At 39.5% G+C, this 15691-nt stretch overlaps 1 protein-coding gene across 4 annotated transcripts in view; it reads right to left on the minus strand.

Annotated features, from left to right (window-relative positions):
• The window catches only part of IFT81 (intraflagellar transport 81), a 95582-nt gene that overhangs the window by 12624 nt on the left and 67267 nt on the right, over positions 1 to 15691 (minus strand). For all 4 annotated transcript variants that reach the window (XM_010379271.2, XM_030939877.1, XM_030939879.1 and 1 more), the window contains 3 exons: positions 13807 to 13935; positions 11839 to 11928; positions 366 to 452 (listed from right to left, as the gene is read on the minus strand). In XM_010379271.2, coding sequence (XP_010377573.2) covers positions 366 to 452; positions 11839 to 11928; positions 13807 to 13935 — 306 coding nt within the window. The remainder of the gene's footprint in view (positions 1 to 365; positions 453 to 11838; positions 11929 to 13806; positions 13936 to 15691) is intronic.

Below are 15691 nucleotides of genomic sequence, written 5' to 3' on the forward strand. Positions count from 1 at the left end.
ACAGGTAGTTTTTGCTAAATTGTTAAAATAAAAAAATCTCTCTTTTTTTTTTTTTTTCTTTTTTTTGAGACGGAGTCTCACTCTGTTGCCGGGGCTGGAGTGCAGTGGCCGGATCTCAGCTCACTGCAAGCTCCGCCTCCCGGGTTCACACCATTCTCCTGCCTCAGCCTCCTGAGTAGCTGGGACTACAGGCGCCCGCCACCTCGCCCAGCTAGTTTTTTGTATTTTTTAGTAGAGACGGGGTTTCACAGTGTTAGCCAGGATGGTCTCGATCTCCTGACCTCGTGATCCGCCTGTCTCGGCCTCCCAAAGTGCTGGGATTACAGGCTTGAGCCACCGCGCCCGGCCAAAAAATCTCTTCTTACCTGTTCTAATTTGGACCGATTGCTTTCGAGGCCTGCTGCACAGCTATCATACTGGGATTTCTTTTCATCACACTCCTGGGTCAGTTCCTAGTATAAAAAGGGAAAATGATTGAATAAGTGAAAAACAAAGGTCCCAAACATGGCTCTGAAACAATGCATGCCCTTGTCAGTCTTGTAACTTAACTCTAAGCTTCTTGGCATACTTAAGAGTTATTTATACAACAACCAGACATTTGAGAATTATGATAGATGAAGGTGCTGATAAGAATAATAGCTACCATGTATTGAGCTGTGTGCCAGGTTCTTTGTTAGGCGCTAGGGAGACAATAGTGAATAAAACAGCCAAAAATTTTTCCTCTCAAATAACGTTCAGACAAGTAAACAGGCTGCTGAGAGCTATGATAGGAAAACACAAGGTGTTACAGAAGGCACACAGGACTCCGGGGAACCTAACCCAGGTTTGGGGATCAGTGAGGACAACTTCCTGGAGAAATTGATATCTAAGCTAATCACGAAGGATTAGTAAGAACAGTTAGGTGGAAGATGAACAAGGGGAAGAGAGTATTTAAAAACAGGAACACTATGTATAAAGGATTGGAAGCTACAGAGAACAAGAACAATTAAGAAACTTACAAGTAGTTTACTATGTTGGTTTATTTATTTATTTATTTATTTATTTATTTATTTATTTTTTTGAGACAGAGTCTCATTCTATTGCCTAGGCTGGAGTGCAATGGTGCCATCTTGGCTTACTACAACCTCTGCCTCCTGGGTTCAAGCAATTCTCCTGCCTCAGACTCCCAAGTAGCTGGGATTACAGGTATGTGCCACTCCGCCTGGCTAATTTTTATATTTTTAGTAGAGATGGGGTTTTACTATGTTGGTCAGGCTGGTCTTGAACTCCTGATCTCAGGTGATCCACCCACCTTGGCCTCCCAAAGTGCTGGGATTACAAGTGTGAGCCACCACACCCAGCCTATGCTGGTCTATTTCTGGGAAATGGTGAGGGGAGGCTGAAGACCTACCTAGGCAGGGGCTTAATTAAAACTTCGTAAAACATTCTAGGGTGTTTGAATGATAATAACTAAATCTCATAATGACACCTCAAAAGAGATATTAATACCACCACATAATGCTTGGAGAAAGTTCAGGGAGTCAAGTACCTTGCCAAAGATTATACTGCTAAAAAAAGGTGGAGTCTGCCAGGCACGGTGGCTCATGCCTGTAATCCCAGCACTTTTGGAGGCCCAGGCAGGCAGATCATGAGGTCAAGAGATAGAGACCATCCTGGCCAACATGGTAAAACCCCATCTCTACTAAAAATACAAAAAATAATTAGCTGGGCATGGTGGCACGTGCCTGTAGTTCCAGCTACTCAAGAGGCTGAGGCAGGAGAATCGCTTGAACCCAGGAGGCAGAGGTTGCAGTGAGCCGAGACCGTGCCACTGCACTGCAGCCTGGCCACAGAGTGAGACTCTGTCTCAAAAAGACAAAAAAAAAGGTGGAATAACAATTTGAATTCAGGTTAAGTAGTTTCTTTATTGTGAAGGGACAGGGAGGAATTTTAAATTTTGTTTAAGTTGTTTCAAAATTTCTTCTAATGTAGTATTTTGAATGGGATAATTTGAAAATCTCCTGCTACAAACACATAGAAATGCTAAAAATACTGTCATGCATGGGAAGATGTTTCAGTCACAATGGACCACATATATCATGGCAGTCCTATATGATTATAATGGAGCTGAAAAATTCCTATCACCTTAGTGATATCATAGGCATCATAATGCCATAGTGCAACAAATTACTCATGCGTTCGTGGTGATGCTGGTGTAAATCAATCTACTGTCAGTTGTATAGAAGTATAGCAATACAATTACTTACTGTATACAATATTTGATGATGATAATAAGCCACTATGTTACTGGTTTATGTATTTACTATGCTATATTTTTTATTGTTATTTTAGAGTGTACTGCTTTTACTTATAAAAAGTAAACTGTAAAACAGCCTCAGGCAAGTCCTTCAGGAGGCATCCAGAAGAAGGCATTGTTATAGAAGATGACAGCTTCATGTGTGTTATTGCTCTTGAAGACCTTTCAATGGGACAAGATGTTTCAAGGTGGAAGACAGTGATATTGATTATCCTGATGCTGTGTAGGCCTAGGTGTGTGTTTGTGTCTTAGTTTTTAACAAAAAAGTTTAAAAAGTGAAAAAAGGCTGGGTGTGGTGGCACACTCTTGTAATTCCAGCACTGTGGGAAGCCAAGGCGGGTGGATCGCTTGAGCCCAGGAGTTTGAGACAAGCACAGGCAACACAGCAAGACCCCACCTCTATAAAATAAATAAATAAATAAAAATTAGCCAGGTTTGGTGGTATGTGCCTGTGGTCCCAGCTACTCCTTAGGCTGAAGTGAGAAAGCTGCTTGAGGCCAGGAGGTTGAGGCTGCAGTGGGCCACTGCACTCAGCCTGGGCGACAAGAGCAAGACCCTATCTCAAAAAAAAAAAAATTTTTTTTAACTTTTTTTCTTCTAGAGACAGAGTTTTGCTCTTGTTGCCCAGGCTGAAATGCAATGGCACGATCTCCGCTCACTGCAACCTCTGCGTCCCGGGTTCAAGCAATTCTCCTGCCTCAGCTTCCCAAGTAGCTGGGACTACAGACATGCGCCACCACACCAAGATAATTTTGTATTTTTAGTAGAGACAAGGTTTCACCATGTTGGCCAGGATGGTCTCAAACTCCTGACTTCAGATGATTTGCCCACCTTTGCCTCCCAAAGTGCTGGGATTACAGGCGTGAGCCACTGCACCTGGCCAAAATGTTTTTTTAAATAGAGAAAAGCATATAAAAGAAGGATATAAAGAAACAATATTTTCATACCACTATACAATGTGGTTGTGTTTTAAGCTGTTATTACAAAAAAGTCAAATTTTTTTTAAAAAATTAGAAGTTTATAAAGTAAGAAAGGTTTTTAAAAGTTTTTTTCGAGACAGAGTCTCGCTCTGTCGCCCAGGCTGGAGCAGTGGCGTGATCTCGGCTCACTGCAACCTCTACCTCCCAGGTTCAAGCAATTATCCTGCCTCAGCCTCCCGAGTAGCTGGGATTACAGGCGTGTGCCACCGCACTCAGCTAATTTTTTTGTGTTTTTAGTAGAGATGGGGTTTTGCTATGTTGGCCAGGCTGGTTTGGAACTCTTCACCTCATCATCCGCCTTCCTCAGCCTCCCAAAGTGTTGGGATTGCAAGTGTAAGCCACCATCCCCGGCCAAGAAAGCTACAGTAAGCTAAGGTTTTTTTTTTTTTTTTTAATTTTACATAAATTTAGAGTAGCCTAAGTGTATAGTGTTTCTAAAGTCTATCATAGTGTACAGTAATGTCCTAGGCCTTCACATTCACTTACCACTCACTCATTGACTCAACCAGAGAAACTTCCAGTCCTGCAAGCTCCATTCATAGTAAGTTCCCTATAAAGGCATGCCATTTTAAATCTTTTATACTATAATTTTACTGTACCTTTTCTACGTTTAGATGGGTGTAGATACACAAATACTTACCATTGTGTAATAATTGCCTACAGTATTCAGTATAGTCACATGCTGTACAGGTTTATAGCCTAGGAGCAAAAGGCTATCTACCATATAGCCTAGATGTGAGTAGGCTATACCATCTAGGTTTGTGTAAGTACACTCTATGGTGTTTGCACAATGATGAAATCACTCAATTATGCATTTCTTAGAATGTATCCTCATCATTAAGTGATGCATGGCTGCATCTATAAATGCTTGGTAAGAGAGCAACATCCTTTCAAATCCTGAGCTGAACTGAACTCTCAAAGAAAGAAAAGAAATTAACAGGACCAAAAAGAAAGGGTAATATTATGGCTATCCTTGGTGAAAGGAATTGGTAATGGCCAGTCTTGGTAACATAGTGATTTTAATGTTCAGACAGAGCAGATGCAAAGCCTTATGTCTGTGCAGAGTGGGAAGTTAGAACTGAGGACCCCATAGTAAATCTTAAGTTGTTTTCAACCTGCGAAACTGTGAGTAAAGGGTTAACACCATCCTGAGAATGACCTTGCATGGTTTCCTGCTGCACCGTTTCCTTAGAAACAGGATAGTTAGCACAGATGAGTAATGTGTATGCTGCCTTTGTTGTGTGGGACTGCATCTGGGTTGGGGTCACTAGTACAGAATAAAAGATTGCTGGGAGAAAGGGGATGTGGCTTCTACGTATCAAAGTGACCTACAGACACCCAAGGCTCTCAAGGGTGAAAGTCACATCCAAAATGGGAAAAGGGGCCGTAGAGCCTACGTACTTAGGTGGCTGCTTGCCTCTCAATGAGATGAAGGTACTATAGTTGATAAAATCTTTTTTTGGTCACAAGTCTTATGGTCAAATTGATCACTATGCAGCTGTGATAGTGATCACAGCTGTCCTCAGGCAGCTCTGGAGTTTGAATTTACCCTATCTACATGGTCTAGGAACTTCCAAGCTGAGAAATTAACTCAATATTAGCTCCAAGTTTGTGATATTTCTAAAACACCTGGCAGAAAAACTGCAAAACCATTGTAGAGGGACACACCCTCCATCCTGGATGCCAGGATTCAAGAGACAAACTCTGTTAATGAAAGCTCACAGTCCCAAAGTATAAAACATATAAGGGAAAAATCAATTCATTAGGAGTGAGAAACAGAAGATATAAATAACAGGACTATGCCTAAAGGAACTTTGGATACTAGAAATAAGCCAACTAAATAAGTATATTTAAAATAATAAAAACTATAAAGGAGGAACTGAAAACAAAAGACTACAAACAGTGAGGCCAGGTTCGATGACTCATGCCTATAATCCCAGCACTTTGGGAGACCAAGGAGGCCAGATCACTTGAGGTCAGGAGTTTGAGACCATCCTGGCCAACATGGTGAAACCGTGTCTCTACAAAAAATACAAAAATTAGCCAGGCGTGGTGCGCATGCCTGTAGTCCCAGCTACTCAGGAAGCTGAGGCAGAAGAATAGCTTGAACTTGGGACACGGAGGTTGCAGTGAGCTGAGATTACAACACTGCACTCCAGCCTGAGCTACAGAGTGAGACTGCCTAAAAAAGAAAAAAAAAAAAAGTGAGAAAAAATAAAAATGAAAAAGACAGTCATTGAAATTAAAAATTAAATGGATGGAATAAACATAGTATTAGACACCACTGAGGAAATAAAAGAATGAACTAAAACACAGAGCTGAAGAAATTATCTAGAATTCAACACAGACAAAAATATGAAAGTGAGATTAAGTAACAGGGAACAGAATAAATATCTCTAACATATCTCTAATATGAGTAGTTGGAAAATAGACCACAAAAAATGGGAGAGAAAATATCTGAAGGTATTATGTAGACTTTTTCCGGAATTCATGGAAGACACAAAACACAAATTCACAAAAGTAAATAAAATTCAATATACACTCAAAACATGGTAGTGAAATTTGGACAACACCAAAGAAAAAGATAAAAATATGAAAACCAGTTATAGGGAAGATATTACCTAAAAATAAATGATAAACTGATAGCCGACCCTTCAATAAAACAAAAGAAAGCATGAAAATATTTTTTTTTTTCTGACCACGTCATTATTTAAGGAGAAAAAAAAAAGATGGTTTACTTATTGTAATGATTCTTTACTGAGAACACTAAACACACACATACGCACACACACAAAACAAGGAAATTGTATTTCAGGAAAAAGAAAACTGAATCCAGAAATAAGGAGTAAAATACAAGCAGTGATGGTGAAAACTGCTAAATATATAGGTAAATCTAAACAGGAAATGATTATATAAAGTTGTTATTATAATGCTAACAACCACCATGACAACTACTTTCAGAGATGTACAAATAAAGAAGTAAGGGCTGGGTGCAGTGGTTTATACCTGTAATCCCAGTACTTTGGGAGGCCAAAGTGGGCGGATCACCTGAGGTCAGGAGTTCAAGACCAGCTTGCTCAACATGGAGAAACCCTGTCTCTACTAAAAATACAAAATTAGCTGGGCGTGGTGGTACATGCCTGTAATCCTAGGTACTCAGGAGGCTGAGGCAGGAGAATCGCTTGAACCTGGGAGGCGGAAGTTGCGGTGAGCCGAGGTTGTGCCATTGCACTCCAGCCTGGGCAACAAGAGCGAAACTCCGTCTCAATAAATAAATAAATAAAACAAATAAATAAATAAATAAAATGCCAGAGGATAACAACACATACGTAAGGTAGAAGAGGGTGTCAAATTATTCTAAGGTTCCTGTATTGTAGAGATGTTAACAATTTTAGACTTTGTTAAGTAAGGAATATATATATATATGATAAAAACCTAACAGTAAATCATATCAGAATTGAAGATAAAAAGAAAGAAAAAAGAAAAAAAGAGAAAAGAAAACAGAATTGGTACAATGGATGGTTAAAAAAAAAAAAGCGAAGAGAAAACACAGTAAATAATAGGATGTACAAAATAGAAAAAAATTCAAATGCTTCAAAAATTAGAGTAAACATAAATGGGATTAAACTTGCCAGTTAAAAGACAGATTCTCAAACTGGATGTAAGAAACTACACCCACACAAAATACATCTATCTATCTATCTACCTACCTACCTACCTACCTACCTATCTACTTATCTACCCACCCACCTACCTACCTATCTACCTAGAGTGCAGGTCTTACTCTGTCACCCAGGCTGGATGCAGTGGTGCTATCATGTCTCACTTCAACCTTGAACTCCTGGGCTCAAGTTATCCTTCTGCCTCAGCCTCCTAAGTAGCTAAGACTATAGGTGTGTGCTCCCACGCTCAGCTAATTTTTCTACTTTTTGTAGAGATGGAGTCTCACTGTGTTGTCCAGGCTGGTATTGAAATCCTGGGCTCAAGAGTCTCCTACCTCAGCCTCCCAAAGTGCTAGGATTACAGGCATGAGCAACTGCTGCCTGGCCCTACATGCTATTTATGAGACATATATAAGACAAAAATAAGGACATAGGAAGCTGAAAGCAAACAGAAATAAGAAGCAATACTAATCATAAGAAAGCTGGCATATACGCTTTAATAGTAGACAAAATAATACTCTGAGGCAAAAACCATTATGTACCATAATAAGGAATAAAGTTTAAAAATAAAGACAGAACATAAAATTCAACAGGAAGTTTTTTTTTCTTCTTTCTTTCTTTAAAGACAGGGTTTCACTATGTTGTCCAGGCTGGTCTTGAACTCCTAGGCTCAAGTCATCCTCCTGCCTTGGCCCCTGAGTAGCTGGGACTACAAGCATGTGGCATTACTCTGGACTGGTTTTTGTTTTTTAACCGGGAAGATTTTGTTTGTTTGTTTTCTCTTTTTTTGAGATGGAGTCTCACTCTGTCACCCAGGATGGAATGTAGTGGCATAATCTCAGTTCACTGCAACCTCTGCCTTCCAGGTTCAAGTGATTCTGCCACCTCAGCCTCCTGAGTAGCTGGGACTACAGATGTGTGTCACCATGGCTGGCTAATTTTTGTATTTTTTGGTAGAGACAGTTTCACCATGTTGGTCAGGCTGGTCTCGAACTCCTGACCTCAAGTGATCCACCCGTCTTGGCCTCCCAAAGTGCTGGGATTACAGGCATGAGCCACCACACCCAGTCTGTTTTGTTTTTTGGTGTAATAAAATACACATACCAAAATTTGCCATTTTAACCATTTTTTAAGTGTACAATTCAGTTGGCATTAAGCACATTCATAATGTTGGGCAACCATTACCAGCATCCATCTACACAACTCTTTTCATCTGAAAAAGTTTCAGTGAAACATTTTACTCATTCACTAGGAAGTTTAGAACACACTTTTATAAGCCTGATCTGACGAACACATGGAAAACCCTGTACTCAACAACTGGAAAATAGACATTCTTTTCAAGATCAAGTTACCAAAAAAATTAGGTTGGCCTCGGATCTCTCCATAGCTACATTTAACCCTAGAAGACTATGGAGCTACACTTAACAAAATCCTCAAGGAAAGAAAGCATGATCTAATAGTCAAATGGCTGTTGAAATGTTTAGGCAATAAACTAGAACATGCAAGAACTCATCAGGGAATACTGTTCTTATGAGTCTTTTTTGAGGACTTAACTAGATGACAAGTTCCAGGCAATCAAAAGAGAAGTGAGACAAGGGGCAGTCAGTGGATTGGTAACGAGCACTGGATCTAATAATTACAGGTCTAGAGCTGAAAACCAAAGTAAGCAGTAGGGTAATAGAAGAGAATGTAAATGTTATATGCAGTGACAAGTTAGAAATGATACAACAAAGCCTTCAGGAAGGAGAAGGGGAAAAAAAGGTGGAAGGTAGAATAAGTAAGCTGGTTTCCTCATTTTTTTAATTGCTAGGGGTGGGTGGGGGAATGTCAAAGAATATCATTTAAAGCTAACAAGTCATAGTATAAGCATATTCAAGGTATAACGGCAAACACTAAGACAATACAATCTACTAAAATCAGGTGCTAGAGGAGAGGGAAGGGAGGGAGGAGGAACAAGAAATATACCAATTTCATGACTTCTCATAGTGGGGATTAATAGATGCCATCTAAAGAAATAAATAATGAGGCCGGGCACGGTGGCTCAAGCCTGTAATCCCAGCACTTTGGGAGGCCGAGGCGGGCGGATCACGAGGTCAGGAGATCGAGACCATCCTGGCTAACACGGTGAAACCCCGTCTCTACTAAAAAATACAAAAAAACTAGCCGGGCGAGGTGGCAGGCACCTGTAGTCCCAGCTACTCAGGAGGCTGAGGCAGGAGAATGGCGTGAACCCGGGAGGCGGAGCTTGCAGAGAGCCAAGATCCGGCCACCGCACTCCAGCCTGGGCGACAGAGCGAGACTCCGTCTCAAAAAAAAAAAAAAAAAAAGAAAAAAAAAAAGAAAGAAATAATGAATAGTACAGTTAAAAGGCTAAAACTAAAACCATAAGCCAGAACACACACATGAGGGAGAGAAGTCGGGGGATGAATGAGGAGGGGAAAAAGGAGGAGAAGGTTTTTTGTAGGCTTTAAAATTGAAAGCCAAGCATAAAGTAATGCCACCCAAACCAAATGTATTTGCATATTAATATATAAATTTACCTATTAAAATAAACCTTTCAGATGATATGACATAGCAAAACCTAACTCAAGATCTATTCAAGAGACATACCAGAAACAAAATACTTTTTTTAAAAGTGGAAAGTATAAGGTGGGCAAAAAAAGTACAGCAACCAAATGTCAAAAAAAAAAAAAGCAGATATTTTGATCTTGGTATCAGTCAAGGTTGATTTCAGTCCTCCCACCTCCTGAAAAAAGCTTTTGTTTTTAGAAAGTAGAACAAAAGCGTGGAGAACAAATTTAAGGTAGTTACTAAATAATTATCTGTTCATTAATTCTCAGAAAATTTCTGGAAAACACATATGGAGCTGTTAAGTCATATGCTGGGGATGCTGAAAGAAATGATTTTTATTCTTTTCCTTAAATAACTCTGTATAGCTTTAATTATTGCTAAGAACATGATTTTACTTTTATATGAAAAAGTAATAAACAAAAGATATTTCATGGAAACTAAAAATTATCAGATTGCATACTCTAAAATATAAACAGGCTGGGTGTGGTGGCTCATGCCTATAATCCCAGCATTTTGGAAGCCTAAGGTGGGAGGACTGCTTGAGCCCAGGAGTTCGAGACTAGCCTAGGCAACAGTAGACTCCGTCTCTACTTAAAAAAATTAAATGAATAAAATAAAATATGAATATTTCAGTTTTTTCCTACATATTAGCAATTATACATAATTATTCCATTTAATTACATATAATTTATAGAACTGCTCCTAAGAAAATAAACATAAAACTTTTCAAAATGCTATTCTAATTCTAGATGACTATAAAAGATTTAGATAAATTTAAGTTAGACATCTTTCATTGTTGATATGGTTTGGATCTCTGTCCCTGCCCAAATCTCATGTCAAACTGCTACCTCCAATGTTGGAGGTGGGGCCTGATGGGAGGTGACTGGATCGTGCGGGTGAAATTCTCATGAATGGTTTAGCCCCATTCTCTTGGTGCTGTTTTCATGATAGTGAGTTCTCATAAGATCTCGTTGTTTAAAAGTGTGAGCCCCTCCCCCCACCCCCTTGCCGCTCTAGCCGTGTGATATGCCTGCTCCCTCTTTGCCTTCTGCCATGATTGTAAGCTTCCTGAGGCCTCCCTAGAGGGTGAGTAGATGCCTGCATCATGCTTCCTGTATAGCCTGTAGAATCATGAGCCAATTAAGTCTTTTTTCTTTAGAAATTACTCAATCTCAGGTATTTCTTTACAGTAATGCGAGAACAGACTAATCCAGTGGTGATGCTCTAATATTCAAACAGTTGTTAATATTCAAATTTAGAAAAAAATGCAAGTACCACACAAAGGAAATATACTCACACTTCCCTATAAAATTTCCTAATAGTTGAGGGTTGTCCATTAAGGTAAATTATGTATTTTTAAGTATTTCTGCTCTTTAAAAGTGTCATAATGTATTTTTGTAGTTTCAAGTATTAAATATAGTTAAACAAGTTAAAAAAATAAATAGTATTAAAAATAGAGAACAGTGAATGTCAAATGGTGGAGGCCACCTGATCTGGATTTGTAGAGGGCATTTACCTTCTGACAATTTATGTTTAAAGCAGTGGTTAGAACTAGTTTCCAAGTAATGGTATTTGATCACTTCTCATAATCTATCATAGTTTGCTGTGCACGATGCCTCCTCGCAGTGCAAGTTCATTAATCTAAAGTTAACTTGTTACCACTCATGGGCAGACTCTGAGCTTTTACCTGGACACAGAAGAGTGTGACTTCCTATTTATAGCTGTAACATCCATGTGATTTAAAGAAAAAAATCTCCTCTGGCTGAATTTGAGGATTTCAGCTTAAACTACTTTTTCTCCTTCTCCCCTGCCTCCAATAATTTATGGCTAAATAAGCAGCATAAATTAAACAAAAACCTTTGTAGGTCATTTTTTGGGGGGAAGGGTGGGAGACAGGGTCTCACTCTATCACCCAAGCTGGAGTACAATGGCACGATCATGGCTTACTGCAATCTTGACCTGCTGGGTTCAAGCAATCCTCCCACCTCAGCCTCCCGAGAATCTGGGGCTACAGGTACATGCCACCAAACTCAGCTAATTCTTTTATTTTTTGTAGAGACAGGGTCTTGTTGTTAGCCAGGCTGGTCTCCAATTCCCGGGCTCAAGTGATCATCCTCCTGTCTCAGCCTCCCAAAGTGCTGGGATTACAGGCATAAACCAACACAACTGGCCTATATGTCATGTTGTAATTCTCTTTTGAAGAATCGTATCAATAAGATAATAATGATAATTTGTTTTCTATATTACCCATGTAAAATATTCAGGGTTCTAACTAGCACATGTGAATAAGGTAGAATACTAAAAGTATCATAAAGTCAAATTCACTTACTTGACATTTTTGACGCAACTGTCGTAGCTCTTTTATAACTGACGCAAGAGCTGACTTTTTTTCAGATACCAGTGAATTCAGTTTTTTCACCTGTCATTTAAACAAAAAATGTAACACCTAAAAAAGAATTCAAAAGAAGAAAAATACTACATACATAAAGATATTAATTTCAGTGTTAAATATGAGTAAAAAACTATAAATTATGTCAGTTCCAAACAACAGAGAAGTGCTTTAGAAAATCCTGATTCCTCAGCAAGGTGGAATACTAGACTATTTAATCATTCAAAATGTCAATTCTCAAGACTGCAAACCATTATGGGAAAATCTTTATAATCTAATATTGAATAAATAAAATAAATTATAAAATTGCCTTATATAACTCTAATCATGATGTATTATTTATGTAGGCATAAAAAATATACATAAATATAGATGGAGTGACATTCAAAACACTACAGTATAGTCCAAATAGCATAAGTAATGATCCATCAGAATGGACACCAGTCAGAGAGATGAACAGGGTCTTTTCTTTTTTGAGACAGAGTCTTGCTTGGTTGCCCAGGCTGAAGTGCAATGGTGTGATCTTGGCTCACTGCCACCTCTGCTTCCCAGGTTAAAGTGATTCTCATGCCTCAGCCTCCTGAGCAGCTGGAACTACAGGCGTGCGACACCATGCCCAGCTAATGTTTGTATTTTTAGTAGGGACAGGGTTTCACCATGTTGGCCAGGCTGGTCTTGAACTCCTGATCTCAAGTGATCCGCCCACCTCAGCCTCCCAAAGTGCTGGGATTACAGGTGTGAGCCACAGCGCCCAGGCTATACAGGGTCTTACATGCTAACCCTTTTAGGAGTTAGATTGTGATGAGATCCAGAGGGTTCTGGGGGAATGGCCAATGTGGGCAAGGCAACTGGAGGGGGGTACTCTGAGGGTTTAGGGCAGCTATTTACCAACAAGTAGTATAAGATTTCAACATTTTAATGCCTGGTGAAAGTGCACTAGTACATCCTGATTAAATACCAGTCCTGAAAATGGAAAGATTCTAAGAACATACACAACCATTAAATAATTCTATTAGGGTGGTATGATCTGGGAAAACTTATTTTTCTTCTTAAATATTTATTTAATGTTATATAACTTTTGCACATAAAAAAACAGAAAATGCATAAACAATTAGAATTTAGATTTTTTTTTTTTTTTTTTTGAGACGGAGTCTGGCTCTGTCGCCCAGGCTGGAGTGCTGTGGCCGGATCTCAGCTCACTGCAAGCTCCGCCTCCCGGGTTTACGCCATTCTCCTGCCTCAGCCTCCCGAGTAGCTGGGACTACAGGCGCCCGCCACCTCACCCGGCTAGTTTTTTGTATTTTTTAGTAGAGACGGGGTTTCACCATATTAGCCAGGATGGTCTCGATCTCCTGACCTCGTGATCCGCCCGTCTCGGCCTCCCAAAGTGCTGGGATTACAGGCTTGAGCCACCGCGCCCGGCCAGAACAATTAGAATTTAAACAACCTTACTAGGATGAAAAAAATTTAAAAGAGATTGATAAAGACAGATAAGGCCAGGCACAGTGGCTCATGCCTGTAATCCCAGCACTTTGGGAGGCCGAGGCAGGTGGAGCACCTAAGATCAGGAGTTTGAGACCAGCCTGGCCAACATGGTGAAACCTGTCTCTACTAAAAATACAAAAATTAGCTGAGCATGGTGGCACACACCTGTAGCCCCAGCTACACAGGAGGCTGAGGCATGAGAATCACTTGAAACCCAGAGGTAGATGTTGCAGTGAGCCAAATTCATGCCACTGCACTCTAGCATGGGCAATACAGCGAGACTCTGCCAAAAAAAAAAAAAAAAAAAAGATGAAAGAATATAATGTACAGAAATTAACAGGTGAATGTTTCACTGAAAATAAAAACAAAACACCTGCCTTCTAGCTACACAATAAAAGAAAATTTAAATAAAAGTATCATCACCATTTCAGACATATCATCCAATGTTCGTCCTTTCATTTCATCAACTTCACTCTTCAGTGCAGATACTCTTTCTAGCTCTTCCTGGGTGTAACTATATCCAGATATACCCTTTTTCTCCTCCATAGTTTGCTATAAGTGAAAAATAAAAAGGCCACAAAATGTGTCAAAACCTTGCTGGCTCCCATAAGAAATATACAAGTTTCATATGTAACAAAAAATTGTAAATAGAATTAGTTTAGAATCCTAAAGGACAATCTTCGTTGACTTCAATTATTAGTTCATTCAATTACAAGCCTTTATATATTATAAATCTATGGTATCTTCAGGTACATAGGAAGTATTTCTAATTGTAGACTTTATAATAATGTTATGTACTTAGCACAGAACCTAAAACATAGGATAAATTCAATAAACATTTGATGAAAGAATGAATTCTCAATTGATTAGCTGTACTTGCATTTGTTCACTCATCCAATATTTATTATATGTTTAAATGTGTCAAGCACAGTTCCAGGCACCAGGTATACAGCAGCGAATAGAACAGGAAAAAAAGATCCCTTCCCTCACAGAGCTTACGACTAGTGGGAATAAATAAGCAATATGTAAATAAGTAAATAAATAAATATAGTATAACCACAAGGTAGTTAGAGAAGATGATCCTGAGAAGATGACATCCAAGCAAAGCCCTGTAGGAAGTTAGGGAATCAGCAAGTGCAAAAGCTGGGAGCAAACTTGGCCAGTTCAAGAAACAGTAAGGAGGTGCAGTGAGAATAAGGTGGGGATAAAGGAGGGGTTACATGGAGCTCAGCTGGTTTGCTAGGTCTCAGTGTATATCTACTGTCCCTTGCACTCCCTAAAAAGTATCCTAGTTTAGATAATAAGTTATATTGTTATCTTATTTTTAAGCAGATGAAACAGCTTTGTTTTATTTAAAATGACATGGGAGGCTGTTGAAAGGTTCAGAGTTAGGGCAATTTAAAAATGATCACTTTAACACCTGTGCTGAGATCAGGCTAGGTAGGAGCAGAGAGAACAATTAGAAGACCATCTCAATAGTTCAAGTTAGAGAAAATGGTAGTATGAATCAGGGTGGTGGTGACAGAAGTAATGAGAAATGGTTCTTTTGAAGGCAGATCCAACAAGATAATGTGAAAATTAGATGCAGGGATGTGAACAAAAGTAAGGGATAAAGAATGAGTTCAAGGTTTCTGACTTGAGAGACTAACAGGATGAAGCTTCCATTGTTGAAGCTTCCATTGTTGAAGCTTCCATTGTTGTTGAGATGAAGAAGAATGGGGACTAGTTTGAGGAGGTGATGCAGATCAGAAGTTTATTTTTGGACATGTTAAAAATTTGAAATATATATTAGGTATCAAAATTGAGAGGACAAGATGTTATATGTGTAAGACTGGAATTAGGCCAGGCCTGGTGGCTCACACCTGTAATCCCACCACTTTGGGAGGCTGAGGCAGGCAGATCCCCTAAGATCAGGAGTTTGAGACCAGACTCGCCAACATGGCGAAATCTTGTCTCTACTAAAAATATAAAAATTAGCCGGATGTGGTGGTGGGCACCTGTAATCCCAGCTACTTGGGAGGCTGAGGCAAGAGAATCACTTGAACCCGGGAGGTGGAGGTTGTAGTGAGCCGAGATTGCACCACTGCACTCCGGCCTGGGCAACAGAGTGAGACTCCGTCGCAAAAAAAAAAAAAAAAAAAAAAAAGACTGGAATTAGAGGAGAAATCTAGGCTGGAGATATAAATTGGTGAGTTGTCACAATATAAGGGGGCCTTTACAACCATGAGATAGGATAAGATCACCAAGGAAGTAAAGATAGAAAGGAGATCCAAGGGCTAAGCCTAGGGAACCCAACATTTAAACTTTA

This window comes from Rhinopithecus roxellana, chromosome 10, assembly GCF_007565055.1.
Source record: "Rhinopithecus roxellana isolate Shanxi Qingling chromosome 10, ASM756505v1, whole genome shotgun sequence".
Lineage (NCBI taxonomy): Eukaryota > Metazoa > Chordata > Mammalia > Primates > Cercopithecidae > Rhinopithecus > Rhinopithecus roxellana.